Source organism: Mus musculus, chromosome 17 (assembly GCF_000001635.26).
Source record: "Mus musculus strain C57BL/6J chromosome 17, GRCm38.p6 C57BL/6J".
Taxonomy (NCBI): Eukaryota; Metazoa; Chordata; class Mammalia; order Rodentia; family Muridae; genus Mus; species Mus musculus.
Genome location: NC_000083.6, coordinates 8,127,786 through 8,149,781, shown reverse-complemented (window position 1 = coordinate 8,149,781; position 21,996 = coordinate 8,127,786). Strand labels below are relative to the sequence as shown.

The window sequence follows — 21,996 nt, the reverse complement described above, 5'->3', positions numbered from 1 at the left end:
TTTATCACAAACGCTTCTCCTCTCCTCAGGCTGCATGGGGCTGCTTAGGCTTCTACTGGACACTTGTTCCAGGTTCACATCCAGCTGTTGGGAGGTTAAGCACTTCCGCAACCTGGAAGCTCTTAAAAAAAAACAAACAAAAACAAAAACAGGAACAAGCTGGAGCCTTGCATTTAATCCAGCAGAGGCAGGCAGATCTCTGTGAGACCAGGCTGGTCTACATAGTAAATTCCAGGTCAGCCAAAACTACGAACTGAGACTCGATCTCAAAGACAACAACAACTCACCCAGGAATACACAGCTATAAACACAAAACTAAGCCCAGGGTCTTGAAGGGACCCGTGTCAGTGAAGGGGGAAGCAGGAGCCCATGCTCTGATCAGGTCCCTTGCTGAGGGAAATGAGAACAGTAGGTGGATTGCAATTCTCAAGGGATGAGAGACCTGTGCTGAGGATAAAGGAAGTAACTGGTGGCTCCTTCCAACTGATGGCAAATATTACAAAACCAAACCCCTTACTCTTCCGGATCTGGGAAATGGCTTATTGCAAGAGCTGTCTTTCCCCCATGTTACCTAAATAAAAGTCCCGACGTCCCTGTCAATTCTGCTCCTCACCAAGTCCATCTCCAATCCATGCAACAGAACAATCATAACCCAAGTCATGCTGAGCTGCTCTCTCCCTGGCTGAGGGCTGGGGCTCATCCTCTTTAAGAAGAGGCTGGTCCTTGGTACAGCTCTAAAATTACACGCCAACAATATGTTCGGAGCCTGTGGACTCATGTGAACTATTCACTACAGCACCCTCCCATGAATGTGGTAGTTCTCAGCCATTCCCCTGCAATTGCCCTTCTTAATAACACCTGGCCTTAGAAAGTCCAGGCTTGGCTTTTCTTTGGCAGGAGCAAAGCAGGCTTCTCGGGTGTTTAAGTAGACATGACTGAGGTTGAAGTAGAATTTGGGGTAGTTTGCTTGGTTTTTAGGTTGGTTTGTGATTTTATGTTGGGTCACATCATAGCTATACTTGGCTGTGTGCTGCCTAGGGGTGTAGAATTGGACACTCCTGGCAAAGGAGACTTAAATGGTTAGCCCTCTCAATCCAGTCCGCAGCTGGGCTCCTACAGTGGCAACGGGGGCAAAGTGGCATGGGCCTCACTCAGGCTGGAGGGAATGGCAGATAGTAATCTCGACCATGAGATCTTTACTTACTTTGAACCATGGTGTTATTCCCACGAGGTCCAGGCCTGGAGGAGAGTTTCACAGGTCTAAGTGCTACTGCACAGGGGCCCCTGTGTTCCCCTCATTGTGGACCAGCTGTGCTGGAGGCTGGAAAGCAAGGGAGTCTCAGGCGCCTGGAGGGAGGGACTGCGTGAGGAGGGGACATGGGTTTGGCTTAGCAAGAGGAGCTGAAATCTAGTAAGTGGTCTAGGGTGTGTGGGATGTGAGGGGCGAGAGAGGGGTGTGAGGTTCCTCAGGTGGGCCTGGGCATGATCGGTCAGATGGTCTTGGGGGGTCAGATGGGCTGGGCATGGGGACAAGAGGTGGGTCAGATGGGCTGGGTGTGGGAGCATGAGGAGGGTCAGGTGGGTCGGGGCGTGGAGTCGAGGTGGGCCGGGGCGTGGGAGCAAGTCCCCTTATTGGGGGCCGTTACAGCGTGGGGGGCGTGTCCGTCAGGTGGGTCAGAGCCTTAGGGCGTCTGGAGGCGGAGCGTGAGAGCGTGTCTGTCAGGTCCGAAGCAGTTGGGGGACTGATCCCTTCGGAAGGCCAAGGCGTCGGGAGGCCAAGCAATGGGGTCAAGTCAGTTTGGTGCCAGGAACTGAGGCGTCGGTGCCTGGAGCGTGGGGACTTCTAGGCTAGGGCGCAGTGTGAGGGGCGTGCCCGCCGGAACTGGAGCCTGGGGACTGCTGGGCTGGGGCATGGGGGCGTGTCCGCGCGCGGCTGTGGGCGTGTCTGCGGGCGTGGCTTAGGGGTTACCCTGTGGTGCGGCGCTGGCAGGAGGAAGCCTGCGCTGAGGAGTCGGTGGAGGTCGGTCCGGCTGCGGAGCCGGCGTGCGCAAAGGCCGCTGGGAGCCTTCGGAGCCCGGGGCAGTGCGATGGCGCCGGCGGAGGCTCGCGGCGCGCTCCCGGGCTGGATCTCCGTGCTGGGCTGGGGTCTGGCGCTGTGCTCTCTGTGCGGGGCGGGCCCACTGTGGAGGTGAGCGCCGGCAGGGCTGGAGGCTGGTTTCTAGACGAAGGATGCCCTTCTTTCTCTGTTAAAGTTTTCTAGCTATCCCCCTGAGGTCCCTGCGTTGTCGCGCGCTCCTTGGTTCTCTCTGGAACAACGGGATAGATACCTCTGGTGGTCTCTGCTCCAGTTCTTCTTCATTAATTACTAAACATTTTATGGTTTCTTCTCACCTCTGTGTAACAGTCGATTAGTAAGCTTTGGTGCTTACACCACTGGAGCGGAAATGGTGGGGGCATAACTCTCCAGAAGAACTTTGTTCCCAGAGAGTAACTGAAAACCAGTGGCATTTGCTTGCTTTCATATTTATTTACAGTCACTGGGGCATGGTGTGTGCGTGTGTGTGTGTGTGTTTGTGTGTGTGTGTGTTGCGAGGGTAGTGGTGCAAAGGCTAGTCCCTGTCCAGGAGTGTGATCTTGGAGCCAAGGCACAGGCTTGCTCACATTCAACATAGTTGATACCAGGAAGAACAGCGGACACAGAAAGTACTTGGAGCAGTAAGTGTTAGCTAAGGCTGTAGTGCACAGTTCTCCTATAACAAGCTTAATGTATGCAGCTGACGCAATGGTTAAGCATGATTTAAGCCCTAAGGCCAGGTGAATCCCGTGTTTTGGGTGGGTCTTTGGCTTCTCTGTGACTCTTTCCTTGAACATTGGAGTAGGTGAAGCTTTTGATCTCCCTCTCCCTCTCCCTCTCTCTCTCTCTCCCTCTCTCTCCTGTCTCCCCCCCCCCCCTTGTTTTTTCGAGACAGGGTTTCTCTGTGTACCCCTGGCTGTCCTGGAACTTATTCTGTAGACCAGGCTGGCCTCAAACTCAGAAATCCACCTGCCTCTGCCTCCCGAGTTCTGGGATTAAAATTGTGTCTTCCTTTTGTCTGAATTACGGATAGAGATTGGTTGAGTTTTATTGTAAGCCTGCTTGTTGTCTTGGCCTTTCTAGGAATGGTTTAAACTCCCAGGGTCAGTGTGGAACTTTACAAGTAAGTTTCTGAACTGGAGACAGCTGGCGCTTTAACTCTCTTCAGCTGTGTTCTCACGGTGCGCTCCACCTCTGGTGTAGAGAAGGCTTTCCTAATCTGTTATTTTATGGCAGTTGTCAGGAGGTCTAACCAGGATCCCAGGAAAACGCGTAATTCTGTCCAATGGCATATCACCAGTGACCTGATGGGTCCCAGTTGGTCCCATATCTAAAAGCTCCCACTGTTGCTTTAACTCTGCCTCCAACATATGCGCCATAGGGGACAACACACTACAGCTCCACAGTCCTTCTGCGAAGCCTCTGGATTGGGAGAGCTTCACGTCACAGACTTGTGATGGAAGCAGTCAGTATGTGTGCATGCGACAAGGCATAGAGCACATACCACAGACAACATGTAAGAAGGCTGCCTACCCAGGCCAGGCTGTGAATGACACACATGGCCAGGGACCATTCCCAGGCCAGGCTCTAGGTAACAACATTTCCACAGTGGTCTCTGAGGCAGCACCCTGTGAGGTAAACACCGACTGAGATATTGATAGTACTGTTGTGGTATTTCAAGTCATGTTTCATGTTGCTACATGAGTTAGAGGGATACAGTGAATTTTCAGAGCTGTTGGAATTCATAAAGACCACTGAAGGATTATGAGTCTGTATTCATAAACTATCTGAGCACCGTGAAAAAGGCAATTTATTGTCCAATTACTTTCCATCAGTAGGCCTTCCTGGCTCTACCCCTGACCCACCTGTCTTCTTCATTGCGTTTATATTCTCCCTCACTTACAGATATGCACCACGGTATACATGTTGTTTCTTAGAGTGCTTGTTTCTGTCCTCTGTGGTGTGTATGTCACGAGGTGGGGACTTCCTTCCTGGCAGTATTTTCTAGTCCCATAGACCCTCCAGTGTTGAACGAGTGCTTGATTGGATGGGTGGATTTTTGTCACTTTAAAACAGTATTGAAAAATCAATTTTTCTTTTAACAGTGGCAGCCATGAGTGGAAAAAACTAATTTTGACCCAGCACTGGCCCCCAACAGTATGCAAGGTGAGCTCTCCTTTGACTGGCCCATTTGCTCCAGAGAGCCTGTCTGAATTGCTGTGTATGTATTAGCGCCCACCTGTATAGCAGGTATATTAAGTCAGGGCACTGGCTGTAATGGACCTCCTGAGAAGTGGCTTGCAGAGGAGGGTCATTTGTTAGATTCTGAGAGTGGCTGTAACAAAAGCTCAAGAACATTGGAAGTATACCCTCTCTCCGCACCAAGGCTTCAGTAGGATCAATTCTTGGGAACATTTGTTCGATCCTGTTGCATTGCTCCTACTATAGAGGCAACAGCCTTTGATGTCCTCCCTATAGATGTACCACTTCAATGTCTGTCTTCTTCACATGATGTCTAAGACACCATGACCAAGGCAACTTACAGCCTTTTTTTGGAGCTTACGGTTTCAGAGGGTTAAGAGTCCTTGATCATCATGGAGGGGAGCATGGTGGCCTGAGGGATGGTGTAGGTGCAGAAGCTGAGCACTCACATCTTGAGATACAAACAAGAAGCAGAGAGAGAGAGAGAGAGAGAGATTGATTGAGAGAGATTGGTGAAGCTATGGGCTTTTGGAACCTCAAAACCCACCCCCAGTGCTACACCTCCTCCAATACGGCAGCACCTCCCGATCCCTCCCAAAGAGTCCACCAGTTGGAAAGCCAGGAATTTAAATACATGAGCCTATAGGAGCCGGTCTCATCTAAGCCACTACACGTAGTGTCCCTGTCTCTCAGGAAAACACCAATTTGATTTAGGGCCCAGCCTGATCTGATAGGGTCTCATCTTACTTTGATCACATCTTTAAAGGCCCTGTTTCCAGATGAGGCTGAGCTCACCAAAAGGCTGTTTTGGAGAGAGATGTCTCTCTGGGCGATGTGGTTCTGCTTTCATTAGGCCTGTGCTTGCTTGCTCCCTCTGTACTACTAAGTTTTATTCAGATGTCTCTCAAGAGCAGACTACGGTTGAAGGCCTTTGCCTGCTGCCAACACTGTTCCGCTTGGTCCGTGTCTTGTTTCATGCCTTGAGTCCTTGCGGGCTGCCCATGCTGAGCCCCTTGTGCTGGAGTGATGCCAGCTGGGGCCCTTGCTCGGCCTCTTCCTTGTGGGCAGTTTATAAAGCTGATCCTGGAGTTGACTGTGTGGAATCTAAAGTGTTTTGTCATGTTACAGGCTGGGCACTAGCCTTACTGTCGGGTTTTCTCAAAGTTTGAGACCTCTTAATTATGCAGGGTACAAAGAAGCTTTGATGTGTGTTGTTTGATCATCTTGCCAGGTCTTTCGACCCCTGCTTTTTGTCTGTCCTTGAGCTTGGAGTAATATGTGTGTGTGTGTGTGTGTGTGTGTGTGTGTGTATGGAGGGTGTGTTTCTGTTTCACTTTCCGTCTTAATTTCCTGTTAAAAAATGAGCTGTTTAACTCAGCTCCAAGTTATACTCTTGACCTCTTGACCAGGAAGGTCATCGAAACGGCCTTATTATAGCGCACCCCTGTGATTCTCTGGCTCTGGTGTGAGGGTGGAGTCAGAATGTGTAAAAGGAAAGGGGTAGGACGGAGGGCCTTAGGAGGCCAGGACCTGGCTCTTCTCAGCTGGATGCCAGGAAACCTTGGTCTCTAATACAGGAACCACTTGAAAAGAGGCCTCAGCCTCCGGCCAGCCCTAGAGGAGCTGCTCTCAAGGAGGCACCAGGCTGGTCTGGCCTGTCTGAGGAAATCTGGGCTTGTCCCTTGGCAGCGTGAATATGCATGGGAGTGCCTTCCTGCCTGAAAGCTTTAGGAACTCAAAGAAGAAAATCAGTCGGTATAAAAATGTCACCTTTAAGCTATTTATTTCAAACCATGAATGAGGGACTTCTTTCCACAGTGTGCCCTTCTCTAGTGGCAAGTGCTGTCTCTTGTCCTCCCCGCCCCCCATCCCATCTGATGAGATAGACATGATTTATGCTGGGACACACCTGCCATGAGCTCAAGAGGTACCATGAGCCTCAGTGTTGGCTGAGTGAAGCAGACAGCCACCTCTTGTCTGAGTTACCATCATAAAAGCAGGTAGACTGGAGCTTAGCAGGTAGCAAAGACCTTTCGGATAGGCTCTGCTCCTCAGGCACAGTGAACCAACAGGAAAGGAGCTCTCAGGAAGGGACTGTGGTGTTGGCTGAGGGGTAGTGTGTGACCTGTTATCCCAGTCTCTAGTCTTTGAGTCTGTCTGTGGCAGGCCACTCTCCCCTGTGGCTCAGTCACCTAAGCTGCTCTCTGTCTATAATCCATAGAAACAGGCTGCATAGTGAGGAGGCGTCTGCACAAGAGAGGCTTGATGTCTGTCTGTAGCAAATAGGTCTAGGCGTCATATTTGTCTGGTTACTGGGGTGTATGTATGCATATATGTATGTGTGCATATATGTATGCATGTGTCCTAAGTTCTGTTTTATCCAGTCTGATAGCCCAAGTATATTTATTTATATTATCATTTATTGTGGAAAAATTTCATCTTAGCTAAACCATTTGGAGGGCTCTAAGAGGTTTATCTTACAAAGATTTTTATCTCTGATTTTATCATTATTATTGATACATACTCCCATTTTACACTTCTTGGCTTCAAGTGTTCAGTACTTTCTACTTTACTGATCTTTTTTGGTCTGGTACCAGAGCAGACTTAAGAGTCACGGTGTGTCAGGGTGTTCTTACACATTTGCCTCTGGTAAGCAGGTTATTCATAAGTAAGTGTGCATATCCGTATCTGTGAAAGCATGAAAAGAGCAAACCCAGCAGCTGCCTGGTCCTCTCAGCTCAGTTGTCTGAGGACTGACCTAGAGTGTGCAGCCCTGACTTTTCCTCAGGAGCTCAATGCTGGAGTAAACTGCAGTGCAAACACTGGGCTTTCTTTCTGCTAGTGATGCCCCTGTGTCTAGTTAATGTGTGTTAGATGAAAATGGAGCTGATAAATATTTCAACAACCAATCACCTTCCTTATCTTTTCTCCCTAGGAGGTTAACAGCTGCCAAGACTCTCTGGATTACTGGACAATACATGGACTATGGCAAGCATCTAATACAGTAAAACTAATGAAGCAGTCTGGGAAAACTAGCTTGAGTCCAGTCGCCATAAGTAGAACTGTTAAATTTGGTAGAAGTTTCTCCAGCTGACCAGATTCATATGAATATATTCATGTACATATGAATATATTTCCTTTTATGTATATGGTATTTTCCTTGCATGTATGTTTGTACATCATGTGTGTACCAGGTACTTGCAGAAGGCCAGAAGTGGGCATCATCCCTGGGATTGGCGTTACAGGCAGTTGTGAACCACCATGTGGGTGCTGGGAATTTAACACAGGTCCTCTGCTTCCAGAGTAGCCCGTGCTCTTAACTACTGAGACTCTCCATCCCCTGAGTATCATAGATAAATAAATACTTAAAATGTTAGATCAATAGATAGACAAATAAATGATTTTACACACTTTACAAGCAGCCAACTCCCCTCCACCATGTCTGTCTGCATTCTCTTTCATTCTTTGTCGATGCGTACACCTGTAGTATCGGAGTATGCATATTACCTTGCCACTGTTAGAGTGGATATGGCCCATACACCTTCAGGTTCTCAGGTAGGAAAGAGCTGAGACTGGGCTCTATCCAGAGCTATTCCCTGTTTCTTCTGCTGACAACCCAGCTTGTCTGTTCTGCTCCTGGCCTTGTTTGACTCTACCAGTTCCTTTTTCAGAACAAAGTCAAAACTATTTGCCCAGAACCGTTGTTTGCTGACTGCCTAGTGTGGAGTGAGGAGGTCCTGATCAGAATTTCTGTTTTATGCAGATTTCGATGAAATTACTTCCTAGTGCCTTATATAAAACATCCTAACTGAGACTATTGTTTCTTCTTTTCCTTAAAATTTGGATTTCAAGGCCCGATAGAGCAGAAGATTGTAACCAGTCCTGGCACTTTAACTTAGATGAGATTAAGGTACTGATCTTTCTGTTATACTCTTATTGCAACAGAATGGTGAACTAAATGAACTCTTTCTTATGTTTAAGTTTAAAAAATACAGGATCAGGGAGGAATTCACTAGTACTGAGCCCCTGGGTCTGTTTAGTAATTACTATCTATGACAATCACATAAGCTCAAAAACAAAACAAACAAAATCAACATTTTCCTCCTTGTCCTCAGCTTGAGTAAGCTGATAGAAGCAAGCTCAGGTGGAAGCAGGGCCTGTCCTGGCTGCATAGACCCCAAGGCTTACCTGCCAACCCTAGCTAGTCCTTGACCCTGGGCCTTCTGGGTCAGTGAGTGAAAATGGGCAGCTGGTCTGTGTGGCCTAGGGTGAGCCATTTGCAGACAACTGTGGCTAGGAGAGTAGGTGCATGGTACCCCAGGCTGGTCACTTCTGGCCGTAGGTGGCACAAGATTCTAAGTAGGAGCTCTGAGCAAGGAGGAAAAGGTGGGCCTCTTCATTATCAAAGCTCCTAGGTCAGGAGTAAGTTGTGAGCATGTGAGAGATTTAACAGACTTGCTCTGGGAGTTGTGTGGCATGTTGAACGTACTCCTACACATTATCTTTCCTTAAGGGACGCCAACAATCCTGTATATGGTCATATGTCAGGGCGACTCGGGTGGAGTAGAGCACATGGCAGGCCTGACAGGTCAGCGTTACAGAGCCAAAGATTCTGTCATTGGGTGACAGGCGTGGCTGACCTTTCCTGAGTGCACACACGGAAGCTCTCATGTGAGGTATCACTGAGGTGGTCACTGCGCTGTCAGTCCTTCCTGTATTTGGGGTGCGCCATGCAAGATTGCCATGGCATATAAAAACTCTGCACAGACGACTTCAGGCTTCTCGTGTTTCTCGAGTCTAGGCCAGGTTTCCAGAAACAGATGCTGAGGTAGAAGTAGATGGTGAGACTAAACCCAATGGTACGAGACTGTCACTTAATAAAAGTGCATTTTTCTTAAAGCCAGAATTATTCAGTGTCTATAGAGATTGTAAAACATTGCCAGTGTCCACTATATTGCAAGTCATCACATTGAGGCATTAGGCAAAGTTTTCAGTTCTCTTTCAGCGACCACCTCATCAGCTAATATTCTGTTGTTGCACAACACTGGACTCAGCATTTAAAAGCTGATGAAAGAGGGAGCAGTGAGGAGGAGGCCAGGAGAAGTGGGGTTTCCGTAGTAACCGTGGATTAGATAGCTTAGAAGGGAAGTCAGAATGGCAGGGTTGAGCTGCCTGTTGCTAGGGCCCCTGGGTCTGTAGTAGCCATGCCCTACTGTTCCCCAGAAAGTCCTGGCTTGTGTCTGCAGCATTAGTGTTCAGTGAAGTGTCCCCCTAGCAGGAACATGCCCTAGCTTGGCTGTCAGTTACATCACCCTCAGTTATTCCCCAGAGGTCTGACTAGGGCTGAAGCCAGGTTGAGGGAAGGGGCCATGAGGAGGCACATGAAACTGACAGGTGGGACGGGAAGCATTGGAGAGGAGGAGGAGGCAGGTCTGGGCTTATGTTGGGTGGGAAAGCTGGCTGGCAGGGTTTGGTATGTGAGGATCAGGGGGAAGCCAGGGTGTCCTTCCTATACACCTATCTACATTCCCTTTCACTGAAGTTCTTTTGTCTCTGCTTATAGAGACGGAGCCTGCCAGATTAGAAGGGTGCAGGCTGCCTTGCTCAAAAAGCTCCTCTGGAAATCAGGGTCTGACGCTTGTGTTTTAGTTTAATTTTATTTATTTATTTATTTATTTATTTATTCATTCATTCATTCATTCATTCAGGACAGGGTTTTTCTGTGTAGCCCTGCCTGTCCTGGAACTCCCTTTGTAGACCAGGCTGGCCTCGAACTCAGAAATCCGCCTGCCTCTGCCTCCCAAGTGCTGGGATTAAAGGCGTGTGCCACCACTGCCCGGCACTTTTTTTTGTTTTGTTTTTTTAAATAGACATTTATTGTAGAGCTGTTTTATATAAACCGAAAAACCAAATGCAAAGTACAGACTGAGTATTCCTCACTGTTACCACGAATCCATGTGCTGTATTCTTACAAATGAGCCAGTATTGCTCCCATACTATTAACTGAAGGACACAGCCTGCGTTAGGATTCATACCTTATGCTGTAGTTTATGGGTCTTAACAAGTCAGGAGGGTAACTATCCTGTGGAGAGGTATCACTGCCTAAAGTCCATGTTCACCTCCCAACCTCCTCTTGTCAGTCCTGATATTCACGGCTGCCACAGGCTGGATTCAGTCAGTCCCTCAACCCGGGTTGAATCAGGGTTCCAGTACTCGGTGGGTAAGGAGTTGGCAGGGTGACAAACAGACTGAATCCGAGTGTAATTTATCAAAGTAAGCATCAGACTTATATTACAGAAGAAAACAACGAAATTAAGTGATACATTAAGGTCATCCAAGGTACTTTGAGGTTACCCGATGCAAAATGACTCTACATGAAACAGAGAAATGTGTTTCATAAAAGGTCACAGGAACCAGGCAGTGTTTACAACTGGGATAAAAATGTTTACAACTGGGATAAAAATCAGTGTTTACAACTGGGATCAAAAGCTGCCCCACCTAAGGTCAGCTTATTCTTAGAAGCCAGGGGCAAGGGCTTCATGCTCTTGCCATAGTTAATCCACCTTCTTCCTAGACCATTGTGAATTCCAGTATATGGGAGTGACTCAGCTGTAATTCTATGTATTTACTCTAGTTCCTTCTTAGACCACAACCTTCCTTCTTCCTAGGCCATTGTAAATTCCTTCACATGGGAGTGATTGTTATTCTAAGTGATTTTGTGGGGGACTTTCTTCTATTAAGTAATGTAGTCTGCCATACTTAACTATAATAAGAATTCTAAACTTACTTTGCTAAACTTGCCCTGAAATTTCTAACTCTATGTAGTAGATAGTAATGACTGATTTCTTTCACTATCTCTCTTTCAATTCTGGAGGCAATTCGTCTGAATAGGTAACATCCTTATTAAATTCCAAGCCCAGGGTCGGCTCAAGGGCTACTTAGGACATTGGTGAAGGCCAGGAAGCAAAGTTCAATGTAACTTAGGTATTTGTCAAATCATTCCTTGGAGGCACCTATAATAAAACAATACTGAAAGAAAACACACATCCATTCACCAGCTGACATAGGGACACTTTTGGAGCATTCATGCTATGGGATGCCAAGGCTCCAGGAGACTAAATTTCTATGAAACTTTTTGCCTCAGCGCTGTGTCCCAAGCTTTAGGGCTTGCCACGAAGACTTCACTGGAGTGGGTGCGGCACACGGCAAACCATGGATCTCATTGCGTCACAATTTGCCCTTTCCAGAACATCTTGTGGTTGGAGCCATGTGGTGCATAGCTTTCTCAGACTGCAGCTGTCACTGATGGCAAAGCTCCTGATGCATCTGTGGATTCAGAGCCCATCTCTTCCTGAGCTCATTATTCTCTGAGGGCTTGTGTTTTCATGACTTTAACATGCTTCATGCAGGATAAGCACAAAATCATTTTGCTCAATTAAGTTGTCAGAGATTGAATGCTTTTTGTTTAGTATATTGGTTTGTTAAATTTGCTTAGAAATTTTGAGTTATTAGGTCTTGGGTAAATGTTCTGTTTAAATTATGTATAGGACCTTTTGCGAGACATGAAGATCTACTGGCCCGATGTGATTCACCGGTCTTCTAATCGCAGCCAATTCTGGTAAGTCCGAGTTTCTGTTGGCCATATGCATTTTAAACAAAGGTATGAGAGTTTGTAAGTGTTTTGGATGAGAGCTTGTGGGGGGCATAAAGAATAGACGAGAGACCCTGTCTCTGGAGAGCTGCCTATTTATTGTCAAATGACTGGTCTGTTGCTTTGGACACCTCTCTCCAGCAGGTTACAGATGAGCTCCGGTAGGATTTATCGTAGGAACTTGTTTTCTAATCTATTGTTACTTCACTTACTACTTCATTGAAAGAGTCCCATTTCCTGAAATTTAACTAAATCAAATGCTTGCATATTTAAAAATCCGTCTGAATCAGACACATACAGAGAGGGAACATGCCTTAAAATAGTGATGTCATGGAGGCCTGGGTCATCGAGAAGGTGGGAGTCTCACAGGGATGGTCTTCTTCCAGGTCAGCAGGAGCTGAGCCCAGAATTAACTGTTTGCAAAGCATTGTTTTTTAAAAGAAGATAAAATTGACTCAGATGAAGGCAATTCTTTTTGACATCTTCTAATATGAAATATTATAGCTAGTAATATTTTCCAGATATCTTAATTAAACCTAGAAACATTTCTGTTTTGTAGGATTTTTGGAGGAATAAAATGCTTAAGTTTGGCAAAATGCTACCAAGCAGTGGACTGTGAGGGATGCCCCTGTCCAGGATCATGGTGTGGAGTATGACTTCTTCTTGAAGGGTGCTAATTAGGATCTGTGGACTGTAATGTGAATGTTGGAATCAGCCCTAGCTAAACAGAACACTCAGTGAAGGCTTGGGTGACGAGTAGCTTCCTGGGCTGGGTCTAGGTCGTCCCTCACACTGACTGCTTTCCCACCGAGCTCAGTTCCCACTCAGTTGCTCAGGCTAGCTCACTTTGTAGCCCGGGCAAGTCCTGAACTTGTCTTCCATATCCTGTAGTCTAGGAAGTATTTCAACTTAATGTCTGTAATGAATGGAGGTGAGGGAAATGAAAAGTCCTTTATACGTAGGACTTCTCAGTGAGCTTGAAATGATGAATGGTGCGTGTCAGCTTTCTGTAACTGAAACAGATATCCCAGAAACGTCAGATGGGAAGAGAAGATTTGTTGGGCCCATGGTTGTCAGAGATTTAAATCTCTGGTTGACTGTGTTGCCTTTGGGCCTTTGCAGCCCAGGAAATCGTTGTGGAGCACGTACAGAGGCGACAGCTCACCTCATGGAAACACAAACACATACAGGAAGAGGAGTGTCACAGTGTCTTCTTAGGTACATCCTCCAGTGGTCTGAACTCCTCTCAGAGACCACATCTCTAATTTTACATCGCTAGCTAGGGACCAAGCCTTTAATGTATGGGTCAGAACACTCCAGAACCAAGCTGTAGCAGTAATTATGTAAAATAGGATTCCAGTTGTACACCATGCCTGAAGCAGTCCGACCTTTGGCTTGAAATAAACCAGTACAGATAAGACAGCCGCTTCTGTACACGGAGCCCTATATAGTTAACCAAACAGCACGGGTAAAATAGGAATTTATTTTTGTGTTTTATTAGTGGCAAACTGATTTGCCTTTTCAATTTTAAGTTGGATGTTAAAAATGACAGACTTGTCACACATGACTTGTCTGTTAGTGTTTGTACTTGGGTGAGCCTGGTGCTGTGTTCCCCTTGAGCTGCCTTTGGCCGCCTTGGCATTCTTATTAGTATTTGTACTTGGGTGAGCCTGGTGCTGTGTTCCCCTTGAGCTGCCTTTGGCCACCTTGGCATTCTTGAGCTTCATTACACTCCAGTGATCAGGGTGAAGGGAAGCTCTTAGACAACGTTTAAAACTCTAGTTAAAAATAGAGTGTCCTTTAAAAACCTGTTTCTTATGTGTGGGGTTATTTTGCCTGCATGAGTTTATGTGTACCGTGGTACCGAAGGAGGTCAGAAGAGAAGAATGTCAGAGCCATTGGAAATGGACTTGTGGACGGTGAAAGCTGTCGTGGGAGTGCTGGGAATGGAACCTGGGTTCTCAGCAAGAGCAGCATGCTCTCTCTGAACTGCTGAGCCATTGTTCCTGTGTGCGTGCGTGTGCGTGTGTGTGTGTGTGTGTGTGTGTGTGTGTGGTCATGTAGGTTGGTCTTTGTGTGTTGGAGAGCAAAACTTTCTCATTCATAAACTAACAGTATTATTTCTCATTGCAGAATTCTGTAAAACAGTAAAGAATGCAAAATGTTTATAAAACTTAGTCCTGGAGCAAATGAAGGAAGACAGTCAGACTTATAGTGTGAGTTACACAGCAAGACCCTGCCTCCAAAACCAAAACAACCTAACCAGGCAACACACAACAACAAAGCCTCTTGATTAGATACAAGGAGTTATCATTACATATTTTTTGTAATACAATAACTACTAACTGTTTGCAGGTGTTTCCCCCGGCTTCAGGAGAGCACCTGTGTGAGTGCTGTTAATTGTTAGGATTAGGAGAGGGAGGCTGACAGGGAATGGGCTCGGGTGGTGGTGGTGGTGGTGACAAGCCACCCTGCCTCCTCTTTGTCCTTATGCTGAACCAGGCCTGGATTGTGCCACTCTCTGGAATTCCCTGGCTTATGCACTGGCTCTGCAGAGGGCCACGTAGTACTGTGTAACATGGCAGGTGTCTCAACGGTGACATTTTCTTCTTTCTCTGTTAGTTTGTTGTTATTTGAGTATCTGTGATTGTAGAGATACCCCGGAAGTGATTTGTAGTGGAAAGCATGAGAAGATTGAGTGGTGCTCTTTGGATGTTGTTGCCCGTTGCTGGGCCTTGGCCTTAGCACTGGCATCTGCCCTTTGTGCTCTGTGAAGGTTGCATATGACAGCTCTGTTTGAGAGGTCTTATCTGAGCATTCTACTGTGAATCTCACAGGAAACATGAGTGGGTTAAACACGGCACCTGTGCTGCCCAGGTAGACGCCCTCAATTCCGAGAAGAAGTACTTTGGGAAGAGCCTGGATCTGTACAAGCAGATTGACCTCAACAGGTGGGTACACACCTCTCTGCAGGCCTTTTGTCATTGACCTGAATCTATTATTTATTTGTTATTAAGTGTATGTGCATGCATGTGTGCATGAGTGTGTGCATGCATGTACCACAGAACATGTGTGGAGATCTGAGGACAACTTTGTGGAGATGGTTCTCTTCTGGCTTTCCACGGGTTCTGGGTATTGAACCAGCTTGTTAGGCCTCTGTGGGAAGTGCTTTTACCTGCCGAGTCATCTTGCTGGCTCTCAAGTTGTCGTACTGTGACTGAATGTTATAAGCCAGTGAACTGTGAGAGAGTGGTGAGGGCATCACATGGGATCCCAGGCTAGCCCAGTCTGAATGTAGACAGTCTTAAGGAGGGAGTCACACAGGAGCCCAGCCTGCCACAGGCTGAATGTAGATAGCCTCCAAAACTGTAAGCTGAAGCCTTCATCCCCAGGGGTCTGAGCCATGAGTGTGGCGTGCTCATGAATGGAATGAATTCCCTTACAGCAGACCCTGGAGCTAGAGAGATGGGTAATCCTCCCTATGTAAAGACACAGACATAGACTGTGAGGACTAAATGTCTGCGGATGATGAGAGACTTTACAGTGTCTGCACTCTGCTTGTCATTCGTACAGCCTGTTCTAGTCAGAGCAATTCTCCTTCAGTGGGAATAACCCAAGATCCTTTGCTCATCCATCATATTGAAGGTTCATGAATTAGATCTGCTTGAGGATGACTAAGCCGTTGGCTCCATGGAAAATGCTTTGCCTCTGTAGCATAGAGAGCGCTCGTGATGATGTCTCTCCATCTCACACAGTCTTCCGTGTCATTTTGCTCAAAGGTAACCTTAAAGCCACCAGCCGGCAAAGCACAGGGCTGCAGAGGCCTTGTGATCCTTTCTGACATAAAACCTCTTTAGATCTTTTCTCCATGACATAAAAAGAATGGTGGTCAGTGATTAGATTTTGGAGTTCCTTCTGTCTTTTAAATTTTTGTATTATTAGGCTGGTATGGTGGCATATACTTTTAGTCCCAGTACTTTGGAGGCAGAGGCAGGTGGGTGTCTAAGGTTGAGGCCAGCCTGATCTGCATAGCAAGTTCTAGGCTAACCTGGCCTACATAGTGAGACTCTGTCTCAAAACAAAATAAAACACCCAAATATCTTCATCATTAAGTATATGCAGTAGGAGCTACATACCAGCATGTGTGACAAGTCCTCAGTGCTGTGAGTTGTGTATGTAGTTTATTTAGCCTGTGGGGTTCCTGAGAATACAGTATTCTCTTTCAGTAAGGATTAAACCACTGGAAACTGACTTCAGAAACCCACTGGGTACTTCAGAGGGACCATCCTGTACTTCTGGAGCACAGGACGGCAGCAGTGAAACAGAGGCTGCCCTTCCAGGAAGGCTGCCAGGCAGGCCCACAGAGAGCTGCTGCTGCTGCTGCTGCTGCTGCTGCTGAGAACGGCCCCAGTCGATAGCCACAGTTGTTCGGAGTTGAAAATGGCCTAAGTAACTAAGTCACTCCTATCTGTAGCCTTTAAAACTTAGTAGTTTATAGAGCATTTACCCTTGAAACACCGCTTTATGGGGTCACAGACACGCATAGCCACACACCTGGTTGTCAGCAAGTCATCCCAGACATGGGCCTGCTACGTGAAGGCTCCCTCAGTAGTGCCTGCTTAATGGCAAAGTTGCAGAAGAGTGATTGCTCTCCGCAGTTTCCCCACGCAAATGTAGGATTCCTGTCTGTTTCATAAGATACAAACAAGGTACCATAGACCGTACATCATGCTTTCTCACTACTTAGTGTAAAAGCTACTGCAAGGTGGTTCTCGGAGCACCTGCAAGTGCAGCATGGGCTAGCACGCATGGGCTAGCACGCAGCTGTCTTCACTCAGACGAGCACATGACACAGCTCGCCCGTCTTTCTCCGCTTTATTCCTGGGCCGCCTGTGTCAGGTGGATAGTGTCTGACCACCGGTGCTAAGCAGCGCTTTTCAGTAATGCCATGAGAATGCAGCTGTAAAACCCCTGATCACAAAACTTAACAACATGTTACCCAGGTCTAATAGCACGTCTCCCCAAGGCACTGGTGGTGTAACTGAGAATACATATTGTTTTGAAACTGGAGTATTTATACTTTCTTGGAACCCATGTTTATCATACACTGATGGCTAGGGCAGGCAGTGGCAAGCTTATATGGATTTGGGAGCATTTCTGTGGTTTTGGGGACCTTTCCTGCCTCCTCTTTTCTGCTTGTCCTTTGCTGCCACAGAGCGATGGCAAGCCAGTACTTAGACTTGCAGCCTGGAATCTACCCTCTCGGGTCACAATCCAAACTCATGCAGGAAGCTATGGTGGACCGCAGAGAATTCCTTTGTAATGAGTGGTCTAGGGACCTTTACATTGTGCCTCCAGTATTTTAGTTTGTTTCCGGAAACTTGATGGGGTTCTAGGCTGTATGCATTTAAATTCTTTGAAGATCTGGCCAGCACAGTTCTTCAGGATAAGCCTAGAGTCACATGAGCAGGGATAAGGTGTCTTGTGGAGCTTGTGTGACCCATAGCTTGCACAGAGTTTGTGGCTGTGGAGGGTGATGTTGGAATACTGTGTACTCCTGGAGAGGGCCATGTGGATAGCATGTACCCAGGCCAGAAAAGAAGGAGATGGGAGTGGCCTCTTTGCTGTCCTTGTTATCAGACTTATTGCTGGAAGTCAGAACAGACAGTCTTCTTTAAAAGCATCTTGATTTTCACTGAAATCCAATAAAAAGAACACAGTGCAATGTGCTTTCATAATACAGCTAATTTTTAAATTTTACTTTAGTGTGCTACAAAAATTTGGGATCAAGCCATCCATCAACTACTACCAGGTAAGTTTACCTTTATCTATCTAGTGTCTAGTGTGTGTCATTGGGGACATTTGGCAGGATCCATCCATCTGCAGGCTGCACTAGGGTTTTAAAGTGACCCAGCACAAACCTCCTTGCAATGGGTTTTCCTTGGATTCTTTGTGTTTGCATATGAGCATACACTATGAATTGCTTAGGTCACTGGCTTGGAGGCACAGACACTTGACCTCCAAGGCCCCCCAGCACAGGGCAGAGCACAAGTCTGAAAAAGTGCATCTAACATCATGGAGTTGGAGGGGAAGCACATTGGTTCTTTGCTTTTCATGTAAACTATGTGACACGGGAAATAGTGTCCCTTCTTACTGACTGAGAAGGGCGTGTGCAGTGTAGATGCCTTCAACTCTGGATTGTCTGTCTCCCATATGTCTCTCCCAAAGCTTAAATGCTACCTGGGCTTACAGGCGAGTTTGCAGATGGGCACTGTTACTCTGTCCTGTTGACAGTGTATCGAGTAAGCTGGCAGCTCTGTCTGTAGGACTGTGCTCATTTTCCCGGTTGATTTGTATCTTCCTCTATAGAGAGTAGGGAGGTGGAGCCTGGGCTTGAGGAAGGTGCTGTGGTGGCCAATTGAGTTAGATCCTTCTGGACAACCTCAGGATGGGGGCTTGTAGGGCTTCCCTGAGCTCATCGGATTCCTATTTAAGGTGATAAGGGGAAGGAATTATAGTTTCACCTGGCTTGATGTGCAGAGATGAGATCTGTGGTGATGGGAATGGCAAGTATTCCCTACTGCTGAGTTGCCTTGTGCACTTGGTAAGGTGGCAGGAATACCAGACAGTGGTTCAGTAAAATTCCAGATCCAAACGCATTTGACCTACAGCAGGCTTTCTGCTTTGCATCATCCCATAGACAGCTCTGAGGAGTTCCTAATGAACCAGTGTCCTGACGGGTTCTGGTTGCCTGGTGCTAGGGACCAAGGACAAAGGGAGGGTTGACCTCTAGGGAGAGCAGAGGCCGAGCCATGTGGTTGCTGCTGGACTTGGCTCAGTAAGGGGAGGGATGATAAATGCAACCAGACAGTGTGAATTTAAGCGTCAAATGAGGCAGCAGAGTGGAATAGAAGTGTCCTGTCCAAAACGTGTACCAAAGTCCACAGCAGAGAGGCCAGGCAGATGTGGGTGGAGAAACGGCTGTTACAGAAGCCATAGCACAGAGACAGTACTGTAGATGGCCTCCTGGGGGGAAGGAGAGGAAGAGGAGGGAGCTCCACCTGGAGCATGATGGGATGTGTGTTGATCCTATGATGGTCTAATTTTGTAGTTCACCGATGGGAGGTGGGTGCTCTGAGTAGCTGCTTTTTTTTTTCCCCTGTAATGGAGGCAGTTCCACTGCAGAGGAGAGCTGCAGAGGCAGAGCTCTGAGGAGGGGTAGGCCTGGGGGAAAGCTTTGGGGGTCCCAATCATCAGTTTGGTAAGGGTGGCTTATAGGTAAGGTAGCATAGCAGGAGACGCTGGGCTAAGCTGGAGACAGGGAAGAATAGTGGAGGGAAAGAAGGAGCCGAGAGCAGACAAACTGTTGATGATGCTTGGGCCTCCTGGGCAGAGCACAGATTGGTTAGTTGGGTAGAGACTTGTCCTTCAGTGATGAGTTCAGGACATCCTCAAACTTGACTTCAGGTTCTCTAGGCATACAGGGGTGGGAGATGGTGAGTGTGTGAGAATTCTCCTGTTGAAGCTCACTGCTAATGCTTTTGTTTAATATCAGCTTGCAGATTTCAAAGATGCACTTACCAGAATCTATGGTGTGGTGCCTAAAATCCAGTGCCTTATGCCAGAACAGGTAAGACATGCATTTTGTGTGTCTCTGTCTCTGTCTCTCTCTCTCAAGATCATTTTACTTTCCTGATACTTTTGTCTCCACTATGGAGTTTGTGGGACACGGATGTATTTGGGTGTATTGTCTGTATGTGCAAGCACATAGATGTCTTGAATAACTTACATGTTTCTAAAATTCCTTCCTTGGGGGAGACATAAACACTTGCTTCTACTCCTAAGGTCCCATACTGAGGCGTGATTCCACCAGACTTCACTCTGGGGACCCAGGAGTTCATGGGACTTCATTATAGAGCGTAGGCAGGGGTTACCACAGAGGCATGGTGTTTCTCTCCCAGAAGGCCACACCTGGATACCTTTAGCCAGCAGGGATGAGGGCATTTACAAAGCCACATGAGGGACCCTTATATCTAGTCGTTCCTGACTGTGTACTCAAGCCCCGCCTAGAGCCCACGTGCGGTTAGCTGCCTACAGTAGGAGATAGGAAGCCACTGAATAGGCAGGTGGGGATCACGTGACCCTCCTGGCCCTCTGAAGGTGTGTAAACCATGAAGGAATGATCCCTTGTGAGGGGCACAGCCAGACTCAAAATGGCAGTTGTTTGGCTCAAAGGCTGGTTTCGTGTAGCACCGTCGGCTTTGTTTCTATGCTGCTTCATTCTAACAAGATTATCCTGTTGGAAGAGGAGGGAGGGAGAGGAGGGAGAGGGGAACGAGGAGGTAGAATTTTGAGTTAAGCATTTCTAAGTTTCTAAGAGTTTTGTTTTGTTTCTTTGTATTGTCTGTTCATTTGTTCGGTTTATTTTTCATTTTCACTTTGGAGGCAGGGTTTGTCTATTGTATAATAAGCTGTCCTGGAACTGGCTGTGTAGACCAGGCTGGCCTCCAATGTACACAGATCCACCTGCCTCTCTGTGTGCCACACACCCCTGTAGGTTTCTAAGCTCTTAATTACTTTAATGTGGCTTTACTGTCTAATTTCTAGACAAACTTGTAGTTTTTCCAAGCTTCTAACTAAAACATGCATATCCTTTGGGCTGTCAGGAGCTGTTTCCTTGACCTTTACTCTGCCAGGGTCTCCATGTGTGCTGTGTGTATCTTTGTGGTCACTTTTTGTTTGTGTTTTCTCCAAGCTGAAAACACCAGGCTTCCAGACTAGCAGAGGGGACTGAGAGGCAAGGCTCTGCCCAGGCCCCCTCCCTCCTGTGTGAAGAGGGTATGCTCAATCTGGGCCTGGTCTGGAGCCGCTGCGTCTGTTGTTTGCCAGTGTTCAAGTTTTGTGACTCCCAGATTGATAACAACCCAGGGCTCCTGAATTCTGACTTGTCTGCCTTTTCTACTTTTAGGGAGAGAGCGTGCAGACCGTTGGCCAGATAGAGCTGTGCTTCACCAAGGAGGACTTACATTTGCGGAACTGCACTGAGCCAGGGGAGCAGCTGTCCTCCAGGCAGGAAGCCTGGCTGGCCATGGAGGCTTCTACACATGGGATGATGGTCTGTGAAGACGGTCCAATCTTCTACCCTCCACCTACAAAGACCCAACATTGATGTTCACATTTTGGAAATATTTTGTGTCCCACAAAGTAAGAAAAGTTCACAAATCATTGCTTTCTAAAATTTTACTAAAAAGTTTCTTAAAATGTGTTTGGCTTTTTCTTGTGTGTGAAGGAGTTGGTTTTTGTCTGCTCTGATTAGTAGGTCCTGCTGTGCTTGTTCCTGCCAGCTGGCTGCCACACAGCCACTGTCAGCCTCATTTCCTGTCCCACAGACAGCCGCTGTCATCAGCCTCATTTCCTGTCCAGAAAAGCAAGATTCATATTGCTAATAAGAACTTGAAAGTCTCAGCACAACAACTTTTTATTTTGGTCAAGTTTAAATTACTCTGTTTACATCAAATTAAAAATATTGTTGTGCATGTATGCATGTATGACCTGTGTGTGTGTGTGTGTGTGTGTGTGTGTGTGTGTGTGTAGGTGCACATACTATGGCACCTATATAGAGGTAAGAGAAAAATTTTGGGGAGTCATTTTCTTTAGCATTAGGTTCTGGGTGTCAGACCCAGGTCATTCTATAGTGAAATCACACTCCCCAGTGAGAATTCACTCTGTGTTCTCAGAGAATAAGGAAAAGCTCTTCAATGAAGTATATGTCTGCTCTGACAGTCTGGCTAGTGCGCAGAGACACGTGACAGTCTGTATGGATGTTGGGCTACAGCATTCTGCACACATTACCAGCTGAAAATCTCCTTTAGGTCCCTGTCCCAAGTTAACTTTGAGCAATCAGACATGTTTTATAGAGAAAGACAACGCAAGCTTTGCCATCTTGGACAGACAGTGGGATTACATAGTGAAGCGACTGTTCCAGTTGTTTTTGAAGTATATAATGTTGCTCTTTTTAAGTAGTTGTTACCCAGGGTCCTCCTGTCTACCTGGCAGGATTCTAATAGTG

At 46.9% G+C, this 21,996-nt stretch overlaps 1 protein-coding gene across 5 annotated transcripts; it reads left to right on the top strand.

Annotated features, from left to right (window-relative positions):
- Positions 1 to 1,535: 1,535 nt before the first annotated feature.
- Positions 1,536 to 21,202, top strand: Rnaset2a (ribonuclease T2A). 5 transcript variants are annotated; one of them, NM_001364954.1, is made up of 9 exons: positions 1,536 to 1,669; positions 4,180 to 4,240; positions 7,212 to 7,264; positions 8,129 to 8,186; positions 11,824 to 11,894; positions 14,765 to 14,878; positions 17,694 to 17,739; positions 19,483 to 19,557; positions 20,896 to 21,202. In NM_001364954.1, the coding sequence occupies exons 5-9, from the start codon at positions 11,839 to 11,841 to the stop codon at positions 21,094 to 21,096; spliced, it is 492 nt and encodes a 163-aa protein (NP_001351883.1). In that variant the 5' UTR covers positions 1,536 to 1,669; positions 4,180 to 4,240; positions 7,212 to 7,264; positions 8,129 to 8,186; positions 11,824 to 11,838; the 3' UTR covers positions 21,097 to 21,202. The 5 variants fall into 5 exon arrangements, with proteins under 5 accessions (NP_001351883.1, XP_006523338.1, NP_001077407.1 ...); NM_001083938.3 differs by lacking the exon at positions 1,536 to 1,669 and adding an exon at positions 1,995 to 2,188; XM_006523275.2 differs by lacking the exons at positions 1,536 to 1,669; positions 8,129 to 8,186 and adding an exon at positions 1,945 to 2,188 and having other exon boundaries at positions 20,896 to 21,192.
- Positions 21,203 to 21,996: the final 794 nt, after the last annotated feature.

Coding starts and splice junctions, on each gene's coding strand:
- Rnaset2a (NM_001083938.3), top strand. CDS start 2,088: ATGGCGCCGGCGGAGGCTCGCGGCGCGCTCCCGGGCTGGATCTCCGTG. Junction 4,241..7,211: donor GGCCCCCAACAGTATGCAAG/GTGAGCTCTCCT, acceptor TTTTCTCCCTAG/GAGGTTAACAGCTGCCAAGA. Junction 7,265..8,128: donor TGGACAATACATGGACTATG/GCAAGCATCTAA, acceptor TTGGATTTCAAG/GCCCGATAGAGCAGAAGATT.